The sequence below is a fragment of the Antrostomus carolinensis genome, unplaced genomic scaffold, assembly GCF_000700745.2.
Source record: "Antrostomus carolinensis isolate BGI_N321 unplaced genomic scaffold, ASM70074v2 scaffold10634, whole genome shotgun sequence".
In the NCBI taxonomy this organism is placed as follows: Eukaryota; Metazoa; Chordata; class Aves; order Caprimulgiformes; family Caprimulgidae; genus Antrostomus; species Antrostomus carolinensis.
This window is the reverse complement of record NW_010310108.1, coordinates 13,127-38,492: the sequence shown is the minus strand read 5'-3', so window position 1 is coordinate 38,492 and position 25,366 is coordinate 13,127. Positions and strand designations below refer to the sequence as shown.

General features: G+C 39.2%; 1 protein-coding gene across 1 annotated transcript in view; it reads left to right on the top strand.

Moving 5' to 3' along the window:
* Positions 1-25,366, top strand: part of CREBBP (CREB binding lysine acetyltransferase) — a gene marked incomplete at both ends in the record, with an annotated part of 76,859 nt that overhangs the window by 38,371 nt on the left and 13,122 nt on the right. The window contains 15 exons of the mRNA XM_010166306.1: positions 431-548; positions 3,221-3,413; positions 3,546-3,599; positions 4,855-4,979; positions 5,827-6,015; positions 7,494-7,910; positions 8,537-8,716; positions 8,946-9,132; positions 14,284-14,402; positions 14,547-14,786; positions 15,280-15,368; positions 20,855-20,935; positions 21,724-21,780; positions 23,058-23,135; positions 23,624-23,691. Of these exons, the coding sequence (XP_010164608.1) occupies positions 431-548; positions 3,221-3,413; positions 3,546-3,599; positions 4,855-4,979; positions 5,827-6,015; positions 7,494-7,910; positions 8,537-8,716; positions 8,946-9,132; positions 14,284-14,402; positions 14,547-14,786; positions 15,280-15,368; positions 20,855-20,935; positions 21,724-21,780; positions 23,058-23,135; positions 23,624-23,691 (2,195 nt within the window). The remainder of the gene's footprint in view (positions 1-430; positions 549-3,220; positions 3,414-3,545; positions 3,600-4,854; positions 4,980-5,826; positions 6,016-7,493; positions 7,911-8,536; positions 8,717-8,945; positions 9,133-14,283; positions 14,403-14,546; positions 14,787-15,279; positions 15,369-20,854; positions 20,936-21,723; positions 21,781-23,057; positions 23,136-23,623; positions 23,692-25,366) is intronic.

Here is a 25,366-nt window from a genome sequence, read left to right as displayed (position 1 = left end):
CACCAAGACTGCATGTTTTTCCTGAAAGTTTTTGAGGAATGTTCATACTGTAGTTCTACTATTAAGCTGAAAAGTTGTTGATGAGAAAGTTACCAGCAGTGGTTCTCTGACACTGGGCCACTGAGGATGAGCTGTTACCTTTAACCTTCCTCTCCAGTTCTTCAAAATTTGTTTATATTACTAGTAAATTCACTCTGCTGTAGTAAGCAAATATTTAGACTCTAGACTGTCAAACCTCACATTTTTTCATCATTGAATTTACTTTAACCTTGTGGGAGTAGTGTAATATAGATTTTTTTTTTTAAACAATTTTGATACATTTTTTATATCTCTGATGTCTCATGTCCAGGTTGAACATTATAAAGCTGTATTGAATTTTTTTTTTTTTCCCTCTGAGAATTTTTCTTGTATTCTTTCTCCTTTCTTGCAGTGTCCAAGCCATCTTCCCCACTCCTGATCCAGCAGCGCTGAAGGATCGCCGCATGGAGAACTTGGTGGCTTATGCCAGGAAAGTGGAAGGAGATATGTATGAATCTGCCAACAGTCGGGTATGTTGCTTCAGTCCAGATATTCAGTATGTGTTCAAGAACAGTAGTATCACAAATCTTACAAGCATAATGAAAACCACAGAGAATCATCTCACTGCTTCCTCGACGAGGAAAGATGTGCTTTCTGTCTGTGACAGAGTTTGTATATGATTAATGTCATACCAAGCAAATTCACCTCCCTCAGCTCCATGAAAACTAGACAACATTGTCCTAGCCCCCTACATTCCTCCTGAAAGCGTGCATGAAGATCAGAGTACAGCTTGCAGTTCTTCATGTTTCCTTTGATGACTTTCTCCTTTCTGGAAATCTATGGAAATAGTAGTTTTACAACTTTCTTAACACCTCTTTACTGTTGGAGGTTTTCTCTGGGAGTCAGTGCTATTGTACTACTTACCTTTTACCCGCACTGTTGGAATTATTTCTCCTCTGCTCAGCAGCACCCAGAGTGATTTGGCTAAGACACATAGCTGTTTCACATCTCAACACAGGAAGTCACTTTGCCTGCATTTTTCTTTGTGTATGGGAAACAAGACAAAATTCCTGTTCTTGTTCACGATTTGTTCCTCTGTCTGCAAAGAGGTGGCAGTTCAAATCTCTGTTGCTCAGTGGGAGCAAACCCCTGTTGATTGACATGCTGAGGGTACTATTTCATTGTGACACTGTGGTAATTCTACCCTAAAGAACCATTCCCTGAAGGTTTTCATCAGGTAAAGACAATGTTGGTAGCTAGTGAGATCAGAATTACCTGATCAGAATCTTGAGGTTCTTTGACAAGAGTATCTAAAGAGAGTAGTTAGTGGCATTTGAGGTGATAACCATCAAGACAGTAACACTTAGTCTGCCCCTCTCAGACCATCTCCCAGAAGAGCTGAAGATGGAATGCAAGTTTTATTTCCTAGAGGCAGATAGGCAGTGGCTGTGTTTGTAATGTCACTGCTGTGTCAGCGATGGTCAGTGACAATATCGTATTCTCCTTGTGACTACCAAGGTTTAGCAAGGAAGACTTGTGTGTGATCACCCTTGATCACCCTGGCAGCTTTAGAGAACACCTTTAGAGAGAACGAGGATTTCATAAACTTACCTAGGTATCTAAATACCTGCTCAGTAAGGATGAGGGGAGTAGATTTATGGTTACAAAATTAAATGTCTATATTAAATGTCTCTATGCCAGACAAATACCCAGAAGTATTTTCTCTTCACCCTTTAATACACCTGTCAGAGCCTCATTGCCAGAAGTCTTTTTATGGGAATTTGTCCAACATATTTGGCTCCAAGCAGCAGACTTGGAAGAAGGGAGTAGTTCAGAGTGTATTAATGATGTCGTGTGGAATTACGTCCTTCTTTTTGAGGAGCATCCATCCTGCTTTGACACTGAAAAACCAATTAGTATGAAGCATCATTGTAAGCAGTCTGACGTTATAGTAGCACGTGCTCCTTGTGTACACGTCCTTTTTCAGGAATCTTTGCAGTGTGAAAGTAGCACAATGTTAAATTTACAAGTAGGAAGTTAGAAGTGAAGTTTATTGAGCAGGAGGAGGGAAGGGGCTGTAGTGCTTTTAAACTGGACAGCAGAAAGTGTCTGCACTGATGGATTTTTGAGACATTTGGAGAAGGGAAGTAACCTAAAACCAAAGGTTTATATTGCAACACTGGACTTTCTTAACAAGGCTGGTGAGGAATACCAATCTTGTATTAGTCTTCTGAAATGAACTCAATCCTTGTAATAACAAATTCTAGTTTGGATGAAAATTGGATGAGGACAAAATAATAGACAAGCGTCACTCATCCTTTGCTCCATTTGACATTGAGTTTTAAGAGCATAGGTGACCCCACAAAAGAAATGTAGTCTTGAGGGTTTGTGGAGGTTTTTTTGCTTTTAACATGTGCACAATCTCGTGCACTTGGCAGATGTGTGTCCAGCATTTGCTGACAAGCCAAATTGTTTACTTTGCTGTGCACTGTGACTGTCTTGTTTGATCTGTTGTCAATGTGGCTTGAGTAAAATTACACCTGTACAAGATTTTTCATCTTGTACAGGTGTAATGTTTAGTTGTCTGTGCCTGTGGACTATTTTTCACTGATTTCCTCCGTTTCTTTGGGGTTTTGTTTGGTTTTGTTTATTCCCTGCAATGAGCGTCAGTAGTCAGGCTCTTTAGGAAAAGTGTGGTTCCTTTCTTTATGCAAAAATTTATCTGTCCTTAACATCTGTCTCCTGAAGTTTATTCAATGTAACTGCGTTGCTGGGAACATCTTTTTATTTTGTCTGTGGATTAGTGGAAATGTTTATTATGAAAATAACATTTAAAAATCATTAACACTTAAAAAGTAAATCACAGCTTCCTGGTTTTTGTCCAAGCAACAGAGAACCTACAGTCTTCTGTGTCTCCTGATCTACTCAGGGTAGATGTGAAGGATAACCGTAAAGCCAAGCCCTGTATCTGTTTTCTGGAAGCTTTGTTTTTCCTTTTCTCCTTTAGAACAGTGATGAAACTGTCTCAATTTAACAAAATTATGAAGATAAGTATTTCTTGTTTAAATAGGCAGGTGTGTACATAAGAGGAAAAAAAACCCCAACCAACCAAACAGGTGACAGTATTCTGGTAGACTATGTGACTTCTGCTGCTGGTTTCTTATACTTGATGCTGAGTAATTTATTTTTTCCCCCTTTTTAGGATGAATACTATCATTTATTAGCAGAGAAAATCTATAAGATACAAAAGGAGCTAGAAGAGAAACGGAGGTCTCGTCTTCATAAACAAGGGATGCTGGGGAATCAGACGGCCTTACAGACCCCAGGACCTCAGCCCCCTGGTATCTCACAGGTGGCTGCTGCCATGGGCCAGGCACAGCCTGTGAGGCCGCCCAGTAAGTCCTTCTCTAGGAGATCCTGCTGCATTTCAGCTGTAGCTCTGCACAGTTTGTGTCCTTGGGCTCATGCTAGTCTCAAATTCATATTTTAAATTGATTTTTACTGACTGTTCTTCTGTTGTGTTGCAGATGGGCCTATGTCCATGCCAACCGTGCCTATAAGTCGTATGCAGGTTTCTCAAGGTATCTATTTTTTCCTCTCTAATTGCAATTTGTGGGTTCAAAATAATTGTTAGGGGGAAAAGCTGATCTTCTGTTTTTCTTTTGGAGGTGGGTTGAGGGGAACTACTGAATCTCCCTTTTTTCAGCATGATTCTTTGTTGTTGCTCTGGGGCAGGAACTGTCTCAGCACAGTCTTGTCTTAAGAACTGGCAGTATGTACTCAATACTTTGTTAGTGATTGGGAAGTAATTAAATCCTTTCAAAAAGAGGAGAGCACAAGCAAGGATACTTTGGATGATCTCATTTAAAACACTGTAATGTTGGGGGGGAGAGCAGCATGTTGGCATGTTTTCATCAGTTAATCAGCCAGAAACACACTTGTAACTGGAAACTTAGCATGTTAATCCTAGAATCTGTAAAACTAATTATATCTTTTCTTTTTTGGATGCAAAGTGCATCTAAAAAAGCCCTGTAGCTTGTTCGTAGCGCTCATGACTTGCCATCACTGATGTAGGCTGCTGTGAGCTCACGGGTGGCTTTTTGTCTGACAAGTACAAACCCATAACTTTTAATTGCTTCAGCTTCCTCCAGAAAAGTGTCCCAAATTATTTTATTTCTTGATTTAGAGTTAGTAGTAAGTTGAAACTTGTGTTGAAATGTTCTTGAGAAGTTACATCCTTTTAAAATTCATTTCAGTGGGGAAAAAAAGTTTATATAGCAAGTATAACTCCATAATTATTTATTTACACCTTTGTTCCTGATAGACAAGTTTTGTTTTTTTGGAGAGGTAAAATGTTTTGTATAAAAAGCACAACACTTGTTTAAGCATATTGCTAGCTTTTGTCCTGATTTGTGGCTAGGAGGAGCCTTCGTCTATACAACATGTATTTTTATCATATTTAGTTCAACAATTTCAGTGAGGCCTGAATAAGACATTGCTGTTTCAAAGCAAATGCCTGATTTTAAGAAACCATCCTGAGGTATTATTTACAAATAGCATCCTGTCTCTGCAAATCATCCACACCCTACATCTTCTGCATTTTTTTTTTTTATAGACACTAGAAGTTGCATTTCACCCTACCTGGTATTATTCTAAGTAATTCTTGCATCCTGATTTGTCTCTTAAGCCAAATAATTTGAGCAAAGTTAAAAGAAGAAGACGAAGAGTGAGGCAGTCAAACTTCAGTCATAATAAATGTTAATTTTATAATAGAGTATACATATATAAATTCTGATGATTTGTTTCTAATGAGTTGTTTTGGGGGTGCATTTGCAGGAATGAATCAGTTTAACCCCATGTCCATAGGGAATGTACAGATGCCACAGGCACCCATGGGACCCCGAGCAGCTTCTCCCATGAACCACCCTGTACAGATGAACAACATGGGCGCCGTCCCTGCGGTTCGTACTTCTTGTTACCCAGTTCCTCTCAAAATTGGTTGATTACATTTACCAGTGTTAATACTGTTCTGAAAAGGCCACCTCATAGAGTGGTGCTGTAAATTGTAGGATAATTTCATGGAAACATACTGAGTTTGTCAGGCTTCTATTGAGGCATTTGTTTTCAATATTTATGTGGTTCAGTTTGGGGTTTTTTAAATCTTTAGGTAGATGCCAGAGATGCAATAATCTCCACAGTCTCTGAAAGAGCATTGTTCTTTCAGAAACTGTCTCTTTGCAGTATATGAATCTTCTTTATTCCTCCATGAAAACATGTTTTTATTCTTCCGCTTAAACTTGAGAAGAAACTTCTTTCCAGTGAGGGTGCCAGAGCCCTGGGACAGGCTGCCCAGGGAGGTTGTGGAATCTTCTTCTCTGGAGACATTCAAAACCCACCTGGACGCCTTCCTGTGTGATCTCATTTAGGTTCCTGCTCTGGCAGGGGGTTGGACTGGATGATCTTTTGAGGTCCTTTCCAATCCCCAACATTCTGTGATTCTGTGATTCAGAAAAAGAAAAATATTTTCAGTTTGCCTGGATTATCTCCATTAGTTCAGAGAACAGAACAGAGTTTTAACACTCCTAGTTGAGTTTTTAATATTACCTGTTTAAAAATAACTTCCTCATGAATCCTGTGGAACAAATGCTGAAGTTCTATGCATATGCCCACTTCCATTTGGTTTGCTGAAGCCAGTTTTCCTTGTATTTTTTTTGTCCTCTCTTTCGGTCAGTTGCATTGAGGGTATTTTCTGTTGTCTTGCTACGTAATACTAAATGGTAATATCTTAATTTGGTTGTTAATTTTTAGATGGCAATGTCTCCTTCCCGAATGCCTCAGCCACAGAACATGATGGGAGCTCATTCCAACAACATGATGGGTCAGGCTCCTACCCAGAACCAATTCCTGCCCCAGAATCAGTTTCCAGCATCCAGTGGGGCTATGAATGTGAACAATGTGGGCATGGGTCAATCCACAGCCCAGGCTGGGGTGGCACAGGTAAAATGTACTTTCTAATACTTGAGTTATTTAGTCTTAATTATTTAGGTCATTTAGGTATGTTTATTTATGTATATATCTATTGTTTATCGTAGTTCATTCCTGATTTTGGGGGATCCTGGGTTACATCTGCCTTCTTCATAAGCTCTTATGTAACCTCTCTACATATGCTAACTGGAGAGCAATGCCCTGTAATTCCTGATTTAAATTCTAAAAAAAATGCATGCTGATGAGATTTTTAGGCAGAATATCAGAAGTTAGTTTATGGAACATTTATGAGCAAATGTTTTTGTGTTTGTATGGACCTTAGCAGCTAAATTTAAATCAAGAATTACAAAGTCTTTGGGGTAGATCTTTTAAAGTTTGTTTTAACCTCTCTACTTCTGAAGAGAAGATTGGGGTTTCTTTCCTCTTTAACATTTTTCTGTTACAGTAGTGGTCAGTGAAGTAGCAGGTGTGCTTATGATGCCAAAGTATATGCTTTTCCACAGAGAGGGGCTTGTTCTTTAACTCAAGAGTCCAAGTAATTTAGGTTAGTTGAGACCCCCCAGAGTTCTCTAGTCCAGCCCCATCCTCAAATGAGGGATAACTTAGATCAGGCTATGAAGGACTCTGTCAAGTCAGGTTTGGAATATGTTCAGGGCTGAGCATCTACAATTTCTTGGGCCCTGGCTGAATTGTTTGACCACCTTTGTGGTGACCATTTTCTTCCTAATGCATTTAGTTCAATAACACTGACAGGCCATATAGAAGCATCTTTTAAATTTGAAACCTCATCTGCAGGAAACTGAATTCTTTTAGATTTCTAAGAGTAAGAAGTACATATGAGGATAAGAGTATTCCTTCTTTATCACTAGTTATCTGATGCAATCTTTAGTAAAATGTATAGTTTAAATGTCTGTGCACATCCAGAATATTTTATTGTCACTGCTCTGAAAAACAAATCCACAGTTTTCTGAAGCATCTGGAGTAGTCTAATTAGAATTTAAAAAACAAAACAAACCCAAACCAAACAAACCCCTAAATCTTGCACTGTGCAAGTATCAAATGTGTTGTACTGTCTTCTAAAGCAGGGCTGCTCTAGAGTCCTGGCCTAAAATGTGTATTTGCTCAAAACCATTTTGTATGCAAAGTCTGACCTTTGCCCAGCTAATGGCATGATTTGGAGATTGTCTGCCTGTGGGTTTCTGTGTTTCTCGGAGATCCTGGGGATTCCCTCTCTGTGCCAGTAGAATTAATGTAAAAAGACGTGCATGGCACATCTAGGAGCAAAGTCTTTGACTAAGGGCTGATGAAAACAATTGGAGAAATCGGAGCGTAGTCATTTGCAACAGCAGCACTTGTTTATAGTTGATCTCCTGTTTAGACTTAGAGTATTCTGTTAAAGACGACTTCAGTGCTGTGATTTAAAGGATAAATGTGATTCCCAGAGTTTTGGCAGTCACGTATCTGTAAGAGCATCTCTCTTTCTCTAGCAGGGGCAGGTTCCCAGTGCTGCTCTTCCCAACTCCATGAACATGCTAGGACCGCAGAGTGGGCAGTTACCCTGTCCACCAGTGACCCAGCCACCTCTGCATCAGACTACACCTCCTGTGTCCACTGCTGCGGGGATGCCACCTATCCAGCACCAAACACCTGCTGGTATGACTCCTCCTCAACCAGCAGCACCCACTCAACCATCGACACCGGTCTCGTCGTCAGGACAAACACCAACACCGACACCGGGTTCTGTTCCAAACGCGACACAGACACAAAGCACACCTACGGGGCAGACTGCGGCACAGGCTCAAGTCACACCGCAACCCCAGACCCCAGTTCAGCCCCAGTCTGTGCCAACCCCACAGCCATCTCAGCAACAGCCAACATCTGTGCAGGCACAGCCACCTGGCACTCCAGTAAGTACCAGCCCGTTGCATTTTGTCTTGTGTAGTGGCATTCCACAAGAGTTTTCCCTGTGTATAGCACCATGTCGTGAATGTGTAGAGCCCATAGTTGTCAATAGTAGCTTCTACTTTAGACCATAGGGTTCGTTATAGAGATGTGTAAAAATGTGTGTGTTCAGATGTTCTCAGCATTGTTTGAAGGAGGGGGGCGTATGGAATGACTTCAAACTGCTCAAAGTAAAAATGGCAGCAGTGTGCAGAAAGATGAGGCATCCCAGGCCTAATACTGTATTTGGCCTTCGTCAGAACTGGTCTTTTTTCATCATGAAATTTGCGTATTTTTTTCTTTTAAGCTTTAGTCAGGATGAATGCACGTGTCAAGGAATGTACGGTGTTTTACTGGGCAGGTGTTTTCTCTGTAAAGAAGCCTCTTTGGGGCACAATTCTTCCTTGACTTCTCTGTAAAGCAGAGTTATTAAATGTGTTGTATCAAAACTTGGCTACAGTGAGCTCCTGTATCCATGTTCTGCGCTGTTTTAGAATATCATCTCATGTCTCTTTTTTGTGCTGTTCATTTTTAGTAAAGGAAAATATTTCTGTATATGCAGTGTCTTTCTTTTGTACTGTTTTTACAACAGCTATCCCAGGCAGCAGCTAGTATTGATAACAGGGTCCCTACCCCTGCCTCAGTTGCTAGTGCTGATACGAATTCCCAGCAACTAGGACCAGATGCACCAATGCTAGAAAGCAAATCAGAAGTTAAAACTGAAGAAACTGAGCCAGAGACTAGTGAGACACAAGTGGAAGCTAAGACTGAGGTAAATGAGATTCTATACAGCTTAACTGAAAGCAGTGATAGATATAAAAGCACTTAATGATGTATCTGAATTGGTGAGCTAAGGGGCGAGAGGAGGGTAGTTACTGGAAAGTAACTCTCCTGAGGAAAGCCATGGATGGAGAGTGCTTTGACAATCTCAAACTAATATTTTGATGACTCAAGTTTGGGTCGTAGATGTAACAGTACATCTCGTTGCATCCTTTCTTAAGGTGGAGGAGGATTTACAAGGATCTTCACAAACAAAAGAAGAATCAGATGGAACAGAACTGAAACAGGAGCCAATGGAAATAGAAGAAAAGAAGCCTGAAGTAAAAGTAGATGCTAAAGAGGAAGAGGAGAGCAGCACTAATGGAACCACTTCACAATCCACATCACCATCTCAGCCCCGCAAAAAAAGTAGGTGTATGAAAACTGAGTTTTTCTTGTGTACTTTATTTTTCTAGCATTTGTTTTCCATGGTCTCCGTTTCTGCTGGGAGATCTCTTTTGCACGTGGATTCCAGCACATGGAGCTCTAGGAGATCCGTACTTGTGCAATTTATTTTTGAAAGTAGCATTGCTTTAATGTTATATGAATCACAGGTGAGAAAAGCATATCGTTGTCATGATCCCAGCAGTCTTCTCACAGCTTTCAGTTTCTGCCCAGAAGCAGCAAGGCAGTAAGGCAGTGACTGCTGGAGAAATTATATACATAAATCTCTCCCTGTACATCTTGGCCAGTGCTGTTTCAAGGGAGCTTAGTGTAGACGAGTGCTCTCAGTAACCAAAAATATCCATTGCTTCACTTTTCCATCAGAGGCTGCACACACTACCTTCGTGCTGAGTTTTAGCCTTCACTTCTCTGACAATCAGGTGCTTGAACTCTTCTCCTGAATCTGTGTTCCTCCAGGGCTGCAATAGCCTTAAACTTTGAATTCCTGTGTAGTTTTCAGTGTAGCATTCATTTGAAAGTTTTCTCCTCAGAAATAGGCTTGTAGTCTCTTAAATTAATCTGCAGTGTTAGCATAGATTTAGGTGTGACTGGATCTGTATACTGTGTATTTTTCCAAAAGGAAACTTGATGGCATTTCAAATTTTGAATGGACTTATATAAATGTTTGCATGCCTTAGGTTAGTAAGAAGTAAATGAATAAGATTCTTAAAGAAAACAGGCAAGAAGAAATTACTCCATTTATAGTGCAGACTTTGTGGGAGCCTGCAAGATAAGTTTTTGGACTCAAAAACCTTTGCTTTTTAGGGGCCTCTGTCTCTTAACACGCTGGTTTTTGAGATGACATGTTCTGTGGTTATATTTTAGGTTTTGACCAAAGGTAAGCTTTCAACATGCTGCAAATGTCAAAAAAGGGAAAGTGATGATCCATTTCATCACTTTTTTCTTCTTCCCTTGCAAATGAAACTGCATATAACTGCATTAGGAGAACATTATGGGTGCTTGCTTTCCAGAATGCCATCAAGAAATCATAAAGTTTGTACAGTTTGAATCTTGATCTCTTGTATATGCCTTGGGTTTCATTTAATTACTAAACATAATCTTCTTATAATAAAATGCTATGAAACACATTTTCCTGTAGATTTTATTTTCATTTCATAGCACAGTGGGCCAGTCAAATGAGAATGCATTGCAGAGCCTATTTCGAACAAAATCTAACATAGGGAGTGGAAAGCTTATTAGCATTTACAAACCAGTTATATTCCCAGTGGAAAGAATAATTGCTGCTTGTTAGGAGTGCCCTTGCAAGTAAATCGAGGCAAGTGGTTGAAAGAGGAAGGTTCTTGCAGAATGAATCTGTGGAAGAGCTGCTCTATCATCCTGCTCATTCAGTCTGGGTTACTATCTATTTCCAGTACCTCATTTAGTAACACAATTTTATCTTAGTAATATTGTCACCAAGTAACCATACAGCATAATACATGTGCAGCGTGGGCAGGTACAACAGCATACACAGTTTTAAATGGTGACATTTTCTCAGTTTGTCCAACTTCAACAGCACATTTGTATTAAAATGCTAAATAAACCAAGAGGTATTTGAGAGCAAGTAACTGTGAAATGTGCTTAAGGGTTAGATGATATTTTAAAACTACTTATGAGACTCATCAGGAGTTTTTCATGGGTTACAAAAGTATTGGAAACTCTTCTTCCTTCCCATGCAACCAGATTCTTGAGGTGCATCCCACAGTAACCTGGGACGTAGCAGATGTGTCCTGCCGCCGCGAAGGGGAAGGCTCACGGCTGGAAGTGTCAGGGAGTGGATGCTATAAGATAACTTAGCAGGTTGTAGCTCGGTACTTTAATGTTTGAGAAGATTCATCTGAAGCCCAAAGGAGTGTTTTTCTGGGTAGAAGTGGTTTATGTTGTAGAGTTGGAATCTCATGTGTTTGTATCACCCATCCAGGTGTCCTGAACACTGTTGGCTGGGCTGTAACCTAAGTGATGGGAAATACTGTATGGGCTGGAGAACAGACCAGTACAATACTGTGGAGATACTGGTCTGCTCGATTCCCTTACACCTGAATTTTTGTAGTTTAGGCTTTTTTTGAGCAAGCTTTGCTTCCTCGTCAAGGTTTTACCTTCATAAATGGGAGCAACAAAACCCTTCCAAATTCAGGGTTTGATTTTGTTTTGCTTTTTTTCTGTGGACCTAATGTAAGCAAGAAAGGAAGGGTTTTTGGTTCCTTGCCTCTTCCTTTGTCTTCTCAAAAGGAACAGTGTAATGCTCATTTGGGTAGCTCCTGTCTCCTCTTTTTCTATCTGGCTGCCTTAGTTTCACCTCCAAGATTGGTTTTTCTGGTTTCTTCCCTTCTTTATAAGACATAGTAACTCCAAACCTGCAAGGGCTGGGTTTGGTGGGGGCTATTCAGGTGTATTGTCCTTAGTGTTTTGAGGATGTGTTCATCTTCCTTTACAAATTTTCTCCTTAGTAATCATAAGCAGGATTTCCTTTGTTTGAAAGAAATAAAAATGTAAAAAAGTTTAAAAGATAGCATTATGCTCTTCTCTGGAAGATAAAACATCATCGTGATTCAGGCAAAGCTCCCATTTTCTTTTTACCACCCGCGCATCTAAGACAAAATGAGATAACTGGATGCCAGCTCCTTACACAGATCTTCTGGCAACCAGAGAACCAAGAGCATTTAATTGTGGAAAAGGAGGAGAGGGGAGAACAGAAACTTACTTGTAAAATCTGTGTATAGGGAGATCCTATGATTAAATGTTCTGTGGTTAGTCGTATTCCTTAGAGGCAGAGCAGCTCTTTTTACTGCTAAAGATGAAGGTAATTTTTCTTTACATTTTTAGGTGAAGTCATAAATCGAAATAATAACTGGATTTTGATTTTTATTTTTTCAAACTTCAAAATGAAAGTAGATTGTAAACTTTATTAGCAAAGATAATTAGACTTTAAGGAATCTCGCAAAAGTTGTGCTGGATCTCTGTAGATTTGGTTTAAATTAAGATTGGATTTATTTTGAAAGATGCTCCAGCTTAGTAATATGTTGTTAAAGGAAAATTCTAAAAGCCATGTCAAGCAGGTGGCCAGAATAGATTATTAAAAGGTGCTTTTTGACCTTTAAATTACATTAAATGAAATAATTCAGAGTATCAGGTTATGAACTACCTGTGCCAGAGCAAGAAGCAACAGATAACACCTTTTTTCATGAATTTAATATTTCCTTCTGTTGTCAAGAACTCCATAATATAACTTGTAGTTGTTTATAAAACTTTGAGAGTGTATGGTAGGGTTCCTTTCACAGGAAAGTGTCTGTGTATATGGTGTCAATAACTGTGGAGGAGAATTGCCATTTTATTTGGACTGAGACTGTGGGAAGAGCTGAAATGATCATCCAGTTGCTTTCGTTGTTGTAACAACAAGCGTAGGCCTCTGGCTCATTTCATTTTTAATGTGGCGAGTCTGAGTTCAGTAGCAGCAGCAACATGAGATCTTGGTGTATCTGTAAGACAAGCCCTTGCAGGATCCCTTCCAGCAGCTTGCTGAGTCCTTTGCCATGATTTTTTACAAAGACAACTAGTGATAGAACAAGGGGTGATGGCTTTAAACTGGAAGAGGGGAGGTTTAGATGAGATATTAGGAAGAAGTTCTTCACTGTGAGGGTGGTGAGACACTGGAACAGGTTGCCCAAGGAAGTTGTAGATGCTCCTCCCTGGAAGTGTTGAAGTCCAGGCTGGATGAGGCTTTGAGCAACCTGGTCTAGTGGAAGATGTCCCTGCTGATGGCAGGGGGGTTGGGACTGGATGAGCTTTAAGGTCCCTTCCAATCCAAACCAGTCTGGGATTCTAGGATTTAGGTGACTTGAGTGATATCTTTGGCTGCTGTGTACATGAGCAGCAATCCTCTCCCCAGTTAGAGGTAGTACACTCAAATACTCTTACAGTTTTCATTCTGAATAACAGTTTCCAGGAGCTGCAGCACCTACAAATGGCTAAAAAATATTGAGAACTTAATGTTTCAGAAATTTTTTGAGTAGTCTCAACTTAATTTCTTGCTTCATTTTTGTGTGTAATTTTGGTGACTGTAGTTGAGACGAAAAGACTTCCTCTCAGAAATATCACCCAAATGACAAAGGAAAAAAATAAAAAACTTTTTAAAAATCATAGATTTCTAACTAGAAGTCCCAAAAAGCAATTTATATCTTATCAAAATACCATTTGACTGACAAAAGCAATGATCAGCCTTGAAGGGGTCACTGTAGCCCTGTTGATTTAAGTGCTTTCAACAGAACTCCTAATCGCTCCCCTTTTATTGGTATCATTCTCATTTCAGCCAGGTAGGTAAATATTAGATGCCATCCTGCTTTCCTTAGTTGTCTTTTTTTCTCAATAATAGGCATTCTTCCCTATTTAAAGACTCTGTTCCTAAGGAAATAAATGTAATTACACTGCTGAGATGTTCAAAGAGCTCTCCAAGTTATCATTATTTTTCAGAAAATGCATTGCCTTTCTAGTCCTTGTCATCCACTGTTGAAAGAAACACGCCTGTTGCCATGCCACTGTTGCCAAGCGGTTATAATGTTGCATAGAAATCTGGAAGTATTAACACTTTCAAAATCAATTAACAGTCCACCAGACCAGGACTGTTTGTACACTATGGCCAGAAAATTCCTGTGCCAGCTATCAAGACATCTGGTTACTCTCTGTAGAGCTGGCTTTTCGGCTCTGTCCACTATGGTGGGTTTTTTTTGCTAGAAGAATCTTGGCTTGGAAATAGCAAACAAGATTAGAAGGGAGGGAAAGAAAGATATGCTTAGTCTCTTCTCTGAAGAGCTGTGGTTCATGCATGTTGAAGCAATGGAATTGATTCAGTTCTGGATAAGTTGGGGGGGTTTTTTTGTGTGCTCTAGAATGTGTATCCTTAGGAGCTATGGTTGTTCCTATCTCCTTATTCCAGAAGTATCACCTACTGTGAATTGAGTAAACATAAAAGCTGTCTGGTAGCCTCTTGATTGCGAGTTTTACCTCTAATCAACTACGCAGATCAAGAAATCCCTCTTAAGATTTTTATGTTAACATAGTCTTTTATTTTTTTGTTAACAGTTTTCAAGCCTGAGGAGCTGCGGCAGGCTCTCATGCCTACCCTTGAAGCTTTGTACCGGCAGGACCCAGAGTCTCTACCTTTTAGACAGCCTGTGGATCCCCAGCTTTTAGGGATTCCGGTGAGTTGACATTAAAAAAAGTACAAAATGTTTTTGTTTTTTGTCTTTGCTCATAGAAACACTTCATCTTTTCTGTACAACGTAGTGTGAACAGTTGACATCTTGCAAATAAAGAGTTTTGCGTGTGTGTGTGTGTCTTTGAAGGACTACTTCGACATTGTGAAGAATCCTATGGATCTTTCAACCATTAAACGTAAATTGGATACTGGACAGTACCAAGAACCCTGGCAGTATGTGGATGATGTTTGGCTCATGTTCAACAACGCCTGGCTTTACAATCGCAAGACTTCCAGGGTCTATAAGTTTTGCACTAAACTTGCGGAGGTGTTTGAACAAGAAATTGATCCTGTTATGCAATCACTTGGCTACTGCTGTGGGCGCAAGGTATGTATTCCAGGGATGGAGTTGTCTTCCTCCAAAGAGTTTAACTTGATGAATCAGATAAAACATCAGCTTTGTATACACTTTTTAAAAAAATTAAATACTGAATGAAAGGGTTGCTAAAAGTTTGGCTTGATTATAAGCATGCTAAGAGCTAAAAAGGGTAGATAGCATCCTTCTTGCTGCTATTCTGTTGTTGTTGTATCTTTCTCCCTCAGAGAACACCTTTTTTGGTCATAAGCAATATTAAAATGCTTTGCTTGTTCCCAGGTCTGTTGCAGTAAAGTAGGTGGTTAGAGGATCAGCTCTTTAGCTTATATAGTTAATAATTGTAATTAAATTAAGAGAGCTGTGCTAATATATTTACAATAGCTTGGAAAAGTGTCATAAACATAACAAAGTATTATGATATCTGTAAGCATCAAGTTTGCCTAATAGATACTTGGTTAACATAAGATTACATTTTAAAGCTTCTTTTCTCACCGTTGTTTTGCAGTATGAGTTTTCTCCACAGACCTTGTGCTGCTACGGCAAGCAGTTGTGTACTATTCCTCGTGATGCTGCCTACTACAGTTACCAGAATAGGTGGGTCCCCAGCTTTGGTTTTGTTTTTCCTTATTCAGGAAAATGACACCTTTTGAGTTCTCTGCACATACGGAGGAAGAGGTTTATTAACTTTTTCTTTCCTTTGTCAGCTAAGTCAGGAAAAAGTTATTTTTATATCTTTACATGCTGTGCTTTTGCAAGTGACCCTTTAGTTTAACGTACTGCAGCTTGATGCACACTGTACTTAAGTGCTTGCTGTGATCTAGGCTGTACCATGCACCTCTTAAGTGGAAGTGAAGTTGTCCATGTTTTCCATAAAATGAGTGGCAGGGCTTGCTGGAAGGAGAAGGGCAGAACTACAGAAAGGCACTGAGAAATCACATTGCCTTGTTCTGGGAGAATTATAAAAATATGCAGGTTTGCTTTCAAATTACTTTCAGAATTTGTAAAGTATAGGGTACAGTGGTTGATTTCAAGACTTATGTTCTCTCTTCCTAGTTAGCACTTAATTCTATTTAAATTAGGTTTGAATTAGCATTGAAAACTGCCCAGAGACTCCATGAGAAGCTATGAAAACAATAGTTTCTATTATTTTTTTAATCAATATTAGGATTTGATGTTTGTATTATTATTATTAAAAAATGGTTATAATATTAATTTTCCATTCAGTGCTTAAATCAACAATGCTATAATAACAAAGCAAGCTTAGAACTTGGCTTTGGTTTTGGTTTCTTAGATGTTGCCTCCCCTAAAAAAATGCAGAACATAAATGGGCTAAGACACAAGCTTCCTTTCCCCTGTTTAAAACAGAGTTATTAGCTGCTTTCCAGAGGCTTGGCAGGCTATAAGTCTCACCAGCTTTGAAGTACACAGCAGTCTGTTATCTAGCTGAAGTTACAGAACTGATTCAGACAGATGGTGCTTGCATTTAGTCTCTCTTAGGGCGACCCCATCACCAAACGTGCTGTAGGATGGTGTAAGAGTGTTGTGTACCACCTAGCTCAGCAGCACGGTGTGGGACATGAAAACGTCTCATCTTAGGTTGAATGTTGGCTCTTAGGAGGAATGTAAATTCACGAGCTCTCCTAAAAGGTTTTATACAGCTGCTGTGAACTCTGAAAAAAGTCAGTCTGAAGAGAAATAAAGCAATTAAAATACATTTAAAAAGAGAGTACTTCAGTACTGGAAGTGGGGAAAAACTAACCCTTAAATACCAACTCTATGTGGTAGAATTAGAAATACTTTTCATATTATGCATCCATGTGGTGCTGTGTTTGAAAAGAATAGCAACTTCAAAAATAATTGAAGAAGGGGTAATTTTTCTTGCAGTTATACCTTTCCTATTTAAATTACTGTTAAATCATTTGGATTACTTGGTGGAAGGCAATGTTGGTTGCCAGCAAGAAGTACAGGCTTGATGGGGCAGTGGGTTCCTGTGGACTCGGAGGGGCAATATTTTAATTTCCTACCTGTTATAAATGTGATAGTCCATTTACATTGAGTTTAGTCTGAAAGGGAAGTTAGTCATAAAAGGGAGGTGATTTGTCTAAGTGTCAGTAGGCCAGTGGCAGAACAGAAGTAGGTGTAGATTTCTGTTCATCCAGGTGGCTTGAGGAAGGGTTGAGGTTTTGGGATTTGGGGTGGTTTTGAGTTGGGGTGAGGTTTTCTATTTCAGGCCAACTAAACTGAGTGATGAATGGCTTTTTGAGTTGTTTTTTTTTTTTTTAACAAAATATTTCTAAAGATTATATTACAGCCATATTTTTCAGTGTGCATTTGGACTATCAGATCATAGAAGGCCTTTATTCATCAGCTGTATTGCTGTAAAATAGTCAAATTAACTGTTTCCTGTGACAGTGATCTTCAAATCTTAGATTTTTCTTAACTGAGTAGCAAATCAGTGAAAAACAAATTCTGTGGTTCCAGCAGATCTTTAATTGCCTAAATGTTCTTGACTTTTTCCATTTGTGGAACAGACAGAATTGGATGTACTTAAAGTCCATCATGTCACATAACTAAATTACAACTAAGAATATTTAGGCACCATTGAATAAATGAACTCTGGCACTACTGTTCAGTGATTAAAAGTTAATTATTTGGTATAGAGCTGTTTGGCTTCCATAATAAGGCAGAAATTTAGGTTAAAGTAAGTGTTCAGAAAACATACTTAGTGTGTGAATATCTAGTTGAGAAAACTGATTGGTATTTCACATCAGTACTAGCATCCAATTACTTATTTGGAATTTCCTTTGAATGCACTTAATTACAGTTGGAAATTCACCTGTTAATGGGGAGATTGAGCATTTTCTGGACTTTGGAATTGAACCATAATGTTACTCTCTGCTAAACAGGAATCAGTCGCCTTGAACAGTCTGCATTTGAAAAGCTTTTCATTTTTGATGTGTTGCAATAAGTACATTCTTTGGGTTTTCTATGACTGTTATAACTAGAATATTGTATGCTTTCTCTGGGTTTTGTTGCATATTTGTAGTGACGTGCAAAAGTCAATGAATTACAAGTCTCTGTTTCTGAAGGTTCATATTCATAATAAGTTACAGCTATTGTTTCACCCTGGTTATTTTTATAGACAAATGTTCATGATCTTTAGGTGATTCATTTCCACTGTATTTCAATTTTTATTTCCTCATTTTAATATCATGGGTTAAGGCTTGACTCCTGCTAGCGTTAGGCTTTGGTTCTGCAGCCTGGGAAGTCCTGCGGAGGGCTGGAGCACGTGCTCAACACGCTGCCGAACCGAAGGGCTCGTCTCTGCGAGACTGAGCTTCCCACAGCAGCCTGAGCAGAGGGGGAAATATCTGTGCTGGTGGAGCTGGGTAGATTTCTGCACTGTAACTTAAATCTAATATCGAAGGCAGCCTCCTTGCTCAGTTTTATGAGTGCTTTGAAAGCCCATAAATTATTCTGAAAATGGATCAGAATTAACCTTTTGTGGCATTGTTTAAAAGTAGCTAAGTATTAATAGGAGCCTTGACCATGGATTTTTCTGGTTACACACTCCTCTGTTTGGATCCTCTTGTGTTGGTCCTTCCCAGTCTGACTCTTAAAATGAGCAGCCTTGTTAGTAAGGAAAATGATTAGTGGGTTTATTTAATCGAAAAAAAATTTAAAGAAGCACATAGGAAAAAAAGGAATGGATGATATGTAAAAGGATATAAAATTCTGAACCTGTTATGTTTTATTCAAAAAAAAAAAATTATTGGACAATACTGTATGCATTTAGGGGTTTGGGGTGAGGGACAGGTGAAGTCAGTGGAAATGAGGTGTGCAGTGTCAGCATCCACTCCTGAAATTCTTTTCTCATATTGCTCTGTAATAACCAGATTATATTTATCATTCCCAGTGATTACAAATTAATGGAATACATGTTTTTCTCCTGGCCTTGTTCTGTTGCATTATCAGCTCCAAAAGCCTGGGTTTTCCTTGGGAGGGTGATGTGTTAAATCCTAGTCGAGCTGACCCAGGAGAAGTCACTTGTAGTTGAACTGGTGGTAGGCTGGCGAGCAGCCCTCTGGGCAGGGAACGTGGCGTTTCAGCTCACGTGGTTGCTATCAAAGTTGCAGCTGCCCGTCTGGGAAGATGATTGTGTGGATATGTCAGTCTGGGCTATATTAACTAGAATAAAATACACCTCTTTCCTCTTGGTGTCAATCCCATGGTAGAGGGGAGTATTCAGTGTGCTGCTGCATTTCAGTGGTTCTTGGCTAGCAGAGGAGCTCTTGAAGCCAGAGCCAGCTGGCAGAGTTTGCAGAAGTTTTCAGGCTCTTGTGAATCATGCTATGGTAACATGGACCTGGCTGCAGCCTGGGGAGGACACACATTGCTCTGCAGGACATCCTTCCCCAATTGATTGAATTTAAGGACCTGCTCCTGCTTGCTTGTGCATGTAGAAAACCTGGAGTGGTGACGTGATGGCCAGTGTGTGTCACAGGAGGAAATTCTGATCCATACATTTCAATAAGTGCCTGTAAATGGCTTTGGTTGTCTCCAGGAAAGCACAGCCGTGGAGATCTGTCACCCGGATTACAGTAGTTGAAGTGAATTGAGTATGTGTTTGAAGGGGCAAGCTGCCATATTTAATCTCCATCACTTAAGTTGTTGGTTCATTGTGACATTGAGTCTCGTTTGATGCCTTTTATTCTCACCATTTGTACAGCTGTAGTGTTTGAGTACTAAAACTGCGTTTTAATGTGCTGCCATTGCTGCTTATACTCTCTCACTCTTGATCCTCCATAAAGCTCCTTTATTTTGATGATCCTTTGTGGCCTTCCTGCATTTTACAGCTGTGGCCTCTCTTTGTTACCTTTGTTCATGTGTGAATTCATACCCTTTCCAAACATTTAGCCTCCTTTTTATTTTATTTTATTTTATTTTATTTTTTTAAATGACCCTGACAACTTTGGTTCCAGTTCATCTGAAACAAACAAACAAACCCACCAAAAAAAAACAAAAACAAACAAACCCAAAAATCTGTGTAACTTTGATTTTAGTTTTTTTTTCAAATGCAGATTGTATTTTTGTAGAGTTGTATTCCAATTTACTCAGCTTGGTTTGTTAAACTGCAATATTGGTTTAGCTGAGTATAACTTGGATTGGCTCTTGGTCTGGTGACCAAAAATTGTACCTAGCCTCATGTTCAATTTGTAAAGCTTAATTCCACTTCTTTAATGTACCTGATGAATATATTGTATGTATGTACAATATTTAATGTTGTTCACATATATACATATATTGTACTTATATAGATAAATGGCTGGAAACTCTGACCCATAATTGCATTTATGTTAAGTGTTTGTCTAGAGTATGGATTTGGTTTCATTTATATTAAGTAATATTAACTGAGCAATTGGTCACATTTAATCTTACAGTCAAATAACTTCTGAATTTAATATTTTATAGATTTTTTTCAATACCAAGTGGTTTTGCTTTTACAGTATTTACTGACAATCAGTAAATGCTTTCAGCATATTTTCTGATTACTTAGATCTGTAATAAATGTGTAATTAAAGCTTTTTGACAGGCTGCTTTTTTTTTTTAACCCAAAGGAAACTCAAATCAGTTGCAAGCCTGGAATCAAAGAGCATTTTTTCCTAAGTAATGTAAATCAAATCCAAATTCTTAAATTTGAAGTCTATACAAATGTAGCACTTGGTAGCTACTTCATTAATCCTCCCCAAATTTTGAATTTGACACCCAACAACTTGTTAGTAATGTATAAAATGAGACCGAATGCTAATCTGTGCTTTGCCTTGGCTTTCTGCTCTGTGTTGTCTTGGTGTTTGCATCTTACCTCTTATGTCTGTGCTGTTTGTTCCCTCCCCTGTTCTCTAATCCTGCCCTCCCCTCCCCTCTGTTCCTCCTCATTGTCCACACTGAACCATCAATCAACCAACAACGCCCCCCCTTTCGTCGTGGTGATCTGCCCTGCTCTGGTTCGTGGCTCCGTGCTCGGGTGGCTGTATGTTGTGCTGGACCAGTTCACCCAAATATGGCCTTCTTGCTGACAGGTATCACTTCTGTGAGAAGTGTTTCACTGAAATCCAGGGGGAGAATGTCACCCTGGGTGATGACCCTTCCCAACCTCAAACGTAAGTCGCTTCTTTTCTTCTGCATGCTGCCTTTTTAAATAGGGGGATGACGTGTAGTCCTGATTTGATGGTAAAACCCTGTGGCTGGTGATGGTGTTTGTGGGGAAGTGTCTATACTTTCTTACCAAGGGGAGATTTTTACAGTGACAGATGATGAACAGTCATTACTGTGCTGGGTCTATTAGTCTGCCCAACAAAGTCACTTGTGTCCAGTTGCGCTACTCGTAGTGTAGCCCGTCGACTGGTTGCATTGGGTGGTGGACACTAGATAGTGTGGTTGGAGCTGGGGCTGGGGGGAATGGAAGCTGTGTCAATAAATGTCACTAATCCATTACCTTTTCAAACAAAAGACTTTGGCTAATCCTGATGTCTCATCTTTGAAGCTTTTGTTCATAAAACCAATGACTTGTCTTTAACCTGGCCAGAAAATAAGGTGCTCTAAGATTTGAGGAATACAAGCTGTTTTGGAAGGTGACTGCTTTACTGACAATAGCTTCCCTTGTTCTTCATGATTTTAAATTTATGTGTATATTGGGTATCTCTTATTTTGCTTTTAATTTACACAGAAAGTAAAATGAGAAAAATATTTTCTGTGGCTTAAAATAAAATGAACTGAATTGTTTTCTCCGAATAGTAAATAAATACTGATATTTATTTCAGTATTTATTTCAGCTTTCTTCTGACTCAAGGTTTGCTCATTTGCTGCACTTCAGAAAAGCATGATATTATTGTCTCAGCCTCTGATAGAAATGTACTACTGAGTTTTCATATTAACTCTTTGTCTCTAGAACCATCTCTAAGGATCAGTTTGAAAAGAAGAAGAATGATACGCTAGATCCAGAGCCGTAAGTACTTGGCTGTTGGTTTTTATGTTAAGATAATAGCATCACTTTCACTTGTGCTTTAGCCAGCACTTCAGAAATTAGACAGAGAATAAAGCAACCTTCCTTTTTCCCCTGTCTCTGCCCAAACAGGCTGCAGAATCTTTCTCTAGAGTTCATAACACACCATAGAAACGTGATGTCTGCCATTGATATCCAGGAGGAAAATGTGAGCCTGTTTTAATGGCAGTTTCTGGTTGTGTTTCTTTGGGTAATTCCCAAGGTGTGTTCTGCACAACTGGCTGAAAATGACCTTCTGTCATACAGAGCCTTTCACACCAGGCCCTGAGTACCTGTGTGGGAGTTCTGCCTTTTCCTCTTCTGGTTTAGCTAGACTTCTAAACCACAATTTTTATCTTCCTGAGAGCTTAGCCCACTGATGGAGGCATCCTCCTTCCTTGTGTCTGTTACCTTCGGGAAGTTCAGTTAAAAGCCAGGTTGAACATTTCTTGAGTAGCACTGTGCTACTTCTTCTGCTATCCTTAAATAGCTGAAACAAGACTTTATCTTACTGCTGCTTTGTTCTTTGGCAGTTTGTATTTTTAAGTCCTTTTCTCATCTTTGCAAAGGCTAAATAGAGCTCCTCCCCCAGACCTCTAAAGGTAGACTGCTGAGAAAGGCCCCAGTGGATTTGGCTCCATAACCAATTTTGCAGTCTTGACTGGGAAAATCTCTGATGGTTTTCCCATCCCAAAAAAATAATTTTGGCATCTTATTTTGATGAAAAAAAATACTACAGCATAGCCATGTAGGCAGAGACAAGCTAATACATGTTTTCTTGGCTCAGTGATTCACGAATGACTAGTTTTTGCATTTACAGTAAGTTGAGCAACCATTTAGTCAGCTTGTGGTTGTTGCAACAATTGAAAATTAAATCTGTGGAGGTATTGTTGAGCAGAATTCTGTGAAGCTGGGAAAAACTCTGAACTCTGCTTAGAAAAGAATAGAAAGGATCCATAAAAAGTTTTGCATGAGAGCACATTTCACATTTTGAAATGAGAACATTTTGCAATTCTTATATATATATATATATATGTTTGTAGATTTAATATGCAAATGAGATTCATAGTTGTATATCTGAAGCTACTCTAATGAGTATTTTTTTAACTGCCATATCAATTGAGCCTGCTGAAGTGGAATCAGTTCTCAGCAGAGGGTTGGAAAGTCCTTCTTTCTTGTTGAATTCTGGAAAATTACCGGCCTAATGACAGAAGTGATTGTGTGTTGTTTTTTCTTCTCAGGTTTGTTGACTGCAAAGAGTGTGGTCGGAAGATGCACCAGATTTGTGTCTTACATTATGATATTATTTGGCCTTCAGGGTAAGATGTTTGTTAGTTTTTTACCCCTTGTACAATAAGACCAATGTGGTTCATGTAATTAAGAGTTTTGCCTTTGCTCTTTAATATGCAGTTGCTGCCTTTTAAGAACTGAGTGCAAAAGGACAAAGCCTTTCTAAATAAAATACATTTTTTGGTGTTTGGGGTCTCATTTCAGTATATTCAGATGAAAATGTGCATGAAACCAGCTTGTTCATATACACAGATTTCTGTGGTTTCTTTCTAACCACTGAGACAATGGAGGCTGGCTGGAGGTAAGTTTTTATACTACAGAACACAAGTGCAGGTGTAACTGCTTGGCAGGATTAAACCAGCTCATAAAGGCTTTATGTCCCTCAGAAATGCAGAGATACAAGCTGTTCAAATCCAGAGAAAAATATATTGTACTCATTTAAATTATGACTTCAAACATTGGGCTTAAGCTAGCCAGTATTTATGCTAAGTTTTTGGCAATTTTCTTTTCTCAATAGGTTTGTCTGTGATAATTGCCTGAAGAAAACTGGTAGAACACGCAAAGAAAACAAATTCAGTGCTAAAAGTGAGTTTGATTTTTCTATTTTTATCTTCAACTTGCTTCTCCTGCCACCCCTAACGGCTTTTTTGATTGAGACTTTCTGTTGTCATGATAGACAGTACGGGAGCACCTGCAAAACGGGAAGTTGTGTAGCCCAAGCCTTTATTAGCTGTCAGAATTTTGATCAACATTTTAAAGACCTGCTCTTTATGTGTTTGTGGTCAGTCTTGATGCTGCTTGAGGTATTTGGCATCTATGTCCTTATTTTTCTAAGCTTTCAATAAAAAGAGGGGAAACAACAGGAGAAACAAGGCTGCATGCACTTTACTGGCTGTGTTGAGACGTGTTTCCACGTAGCGTTGAAACTGTAGTAAACTGGTCACCTCTGTGCCCTTCAAATGTCGTGCAGTAACAAGTTGTACTGCATTACAGGTGTACTGTGGTGCTGCCAAGTGCCAATGTGTGTGAAGAGCTTTTCTTGCTTCTAGAGTGGACTGTGGTATAAGAACTGTCCGCTGGAATAAGTAACCAATTGTACTACACATCCACGTTTTCTTGGAAGTGACCATTGTCATAATCTTGGTGAAATGTGCACTGAAAAGGGTGCCAAAAGCTGCCAGGTCAAGTTGTCTCAGTCTCACAGGTGTTCTTTGCATGCATTTAACATCGCAGAACATAACTGATAACTTTTACTCATACACATTTTTGGGGGAAGTGTAGGGGCTAGCATTGGAAATGCAGTGTCAGTGGCATCAAGTAGAAAAATAAAGTGAGTGTAGAAACCAAGAGGGTGATTCAGACACTTGAACAAGTAGAACTTGGCAGGTACACTCAATTCCTCCCTTGTCCTTCTTTGGTCCTTGGAAGTTCTGGTTATTACCTTGTCATACTGTGACTTTGCAAGCCTGAATCTTCCAAATTCTAATAAAGGAATGGTTTTGCATTAAAAGTAACTTCTTGATAACTTTGTGTGTGGTTGATTGCATAATAAGAGATTTGAAGGAAAGTAATTTGGAGATGATAATGCTGTATGAGACATATTAGGTTACAGTATTCAAAACGGTCTCTGGAGTAACATGATGCATGCAAGTTAGTATTGTTAAAAAGATTAAAATTAGTGTCATTAAAGAGATTAAAATTGTAAGAGAACATTAAAATGATGAAGTAGAAGTACAGTTTTAGATAACCATTTTGAATAGATGCCTCTTCTATTATATGCTGCCTTTAAAGCATGTATTGATGTAAAGTGTATTAAATAAGTATGCGATTCCTTGTCTACAGTTGTTCTGTGACGTTGTGTAATGTTTGAGTAAGCAGCATTAGTTTAAGGTAACCATTATGTTCTTTAGGGATGTGGACAGGGAATAAAGGTGCTTTTTTCCTTTCCATTTATCTCCTTTTCCTTCTCCTTTCCCTGCTGTTTGGCTATCTTGTGTTCTTTTTCCCATTGTGATCTGAGTCCTGCTGCCAGCTGTAATCCACTGGTGGGCTTGGCTCTGGAGATCAGTTTTCTTTAACAGTTCTCTAGAGGACAGGCAAGAACAGGGAAGGAAAGCCTGCTCTTGTTGTCAAAACCTTCCTCTTGCTACTGACCTGAAAACAAATGTGAGCAATGAAAGTTTGAAACATTAGCATGTTTCCTCTCCTCTCCCTCTTTCTCCCCGTAGAAACCTTTAGTTACTGAACTGCCATCAATATT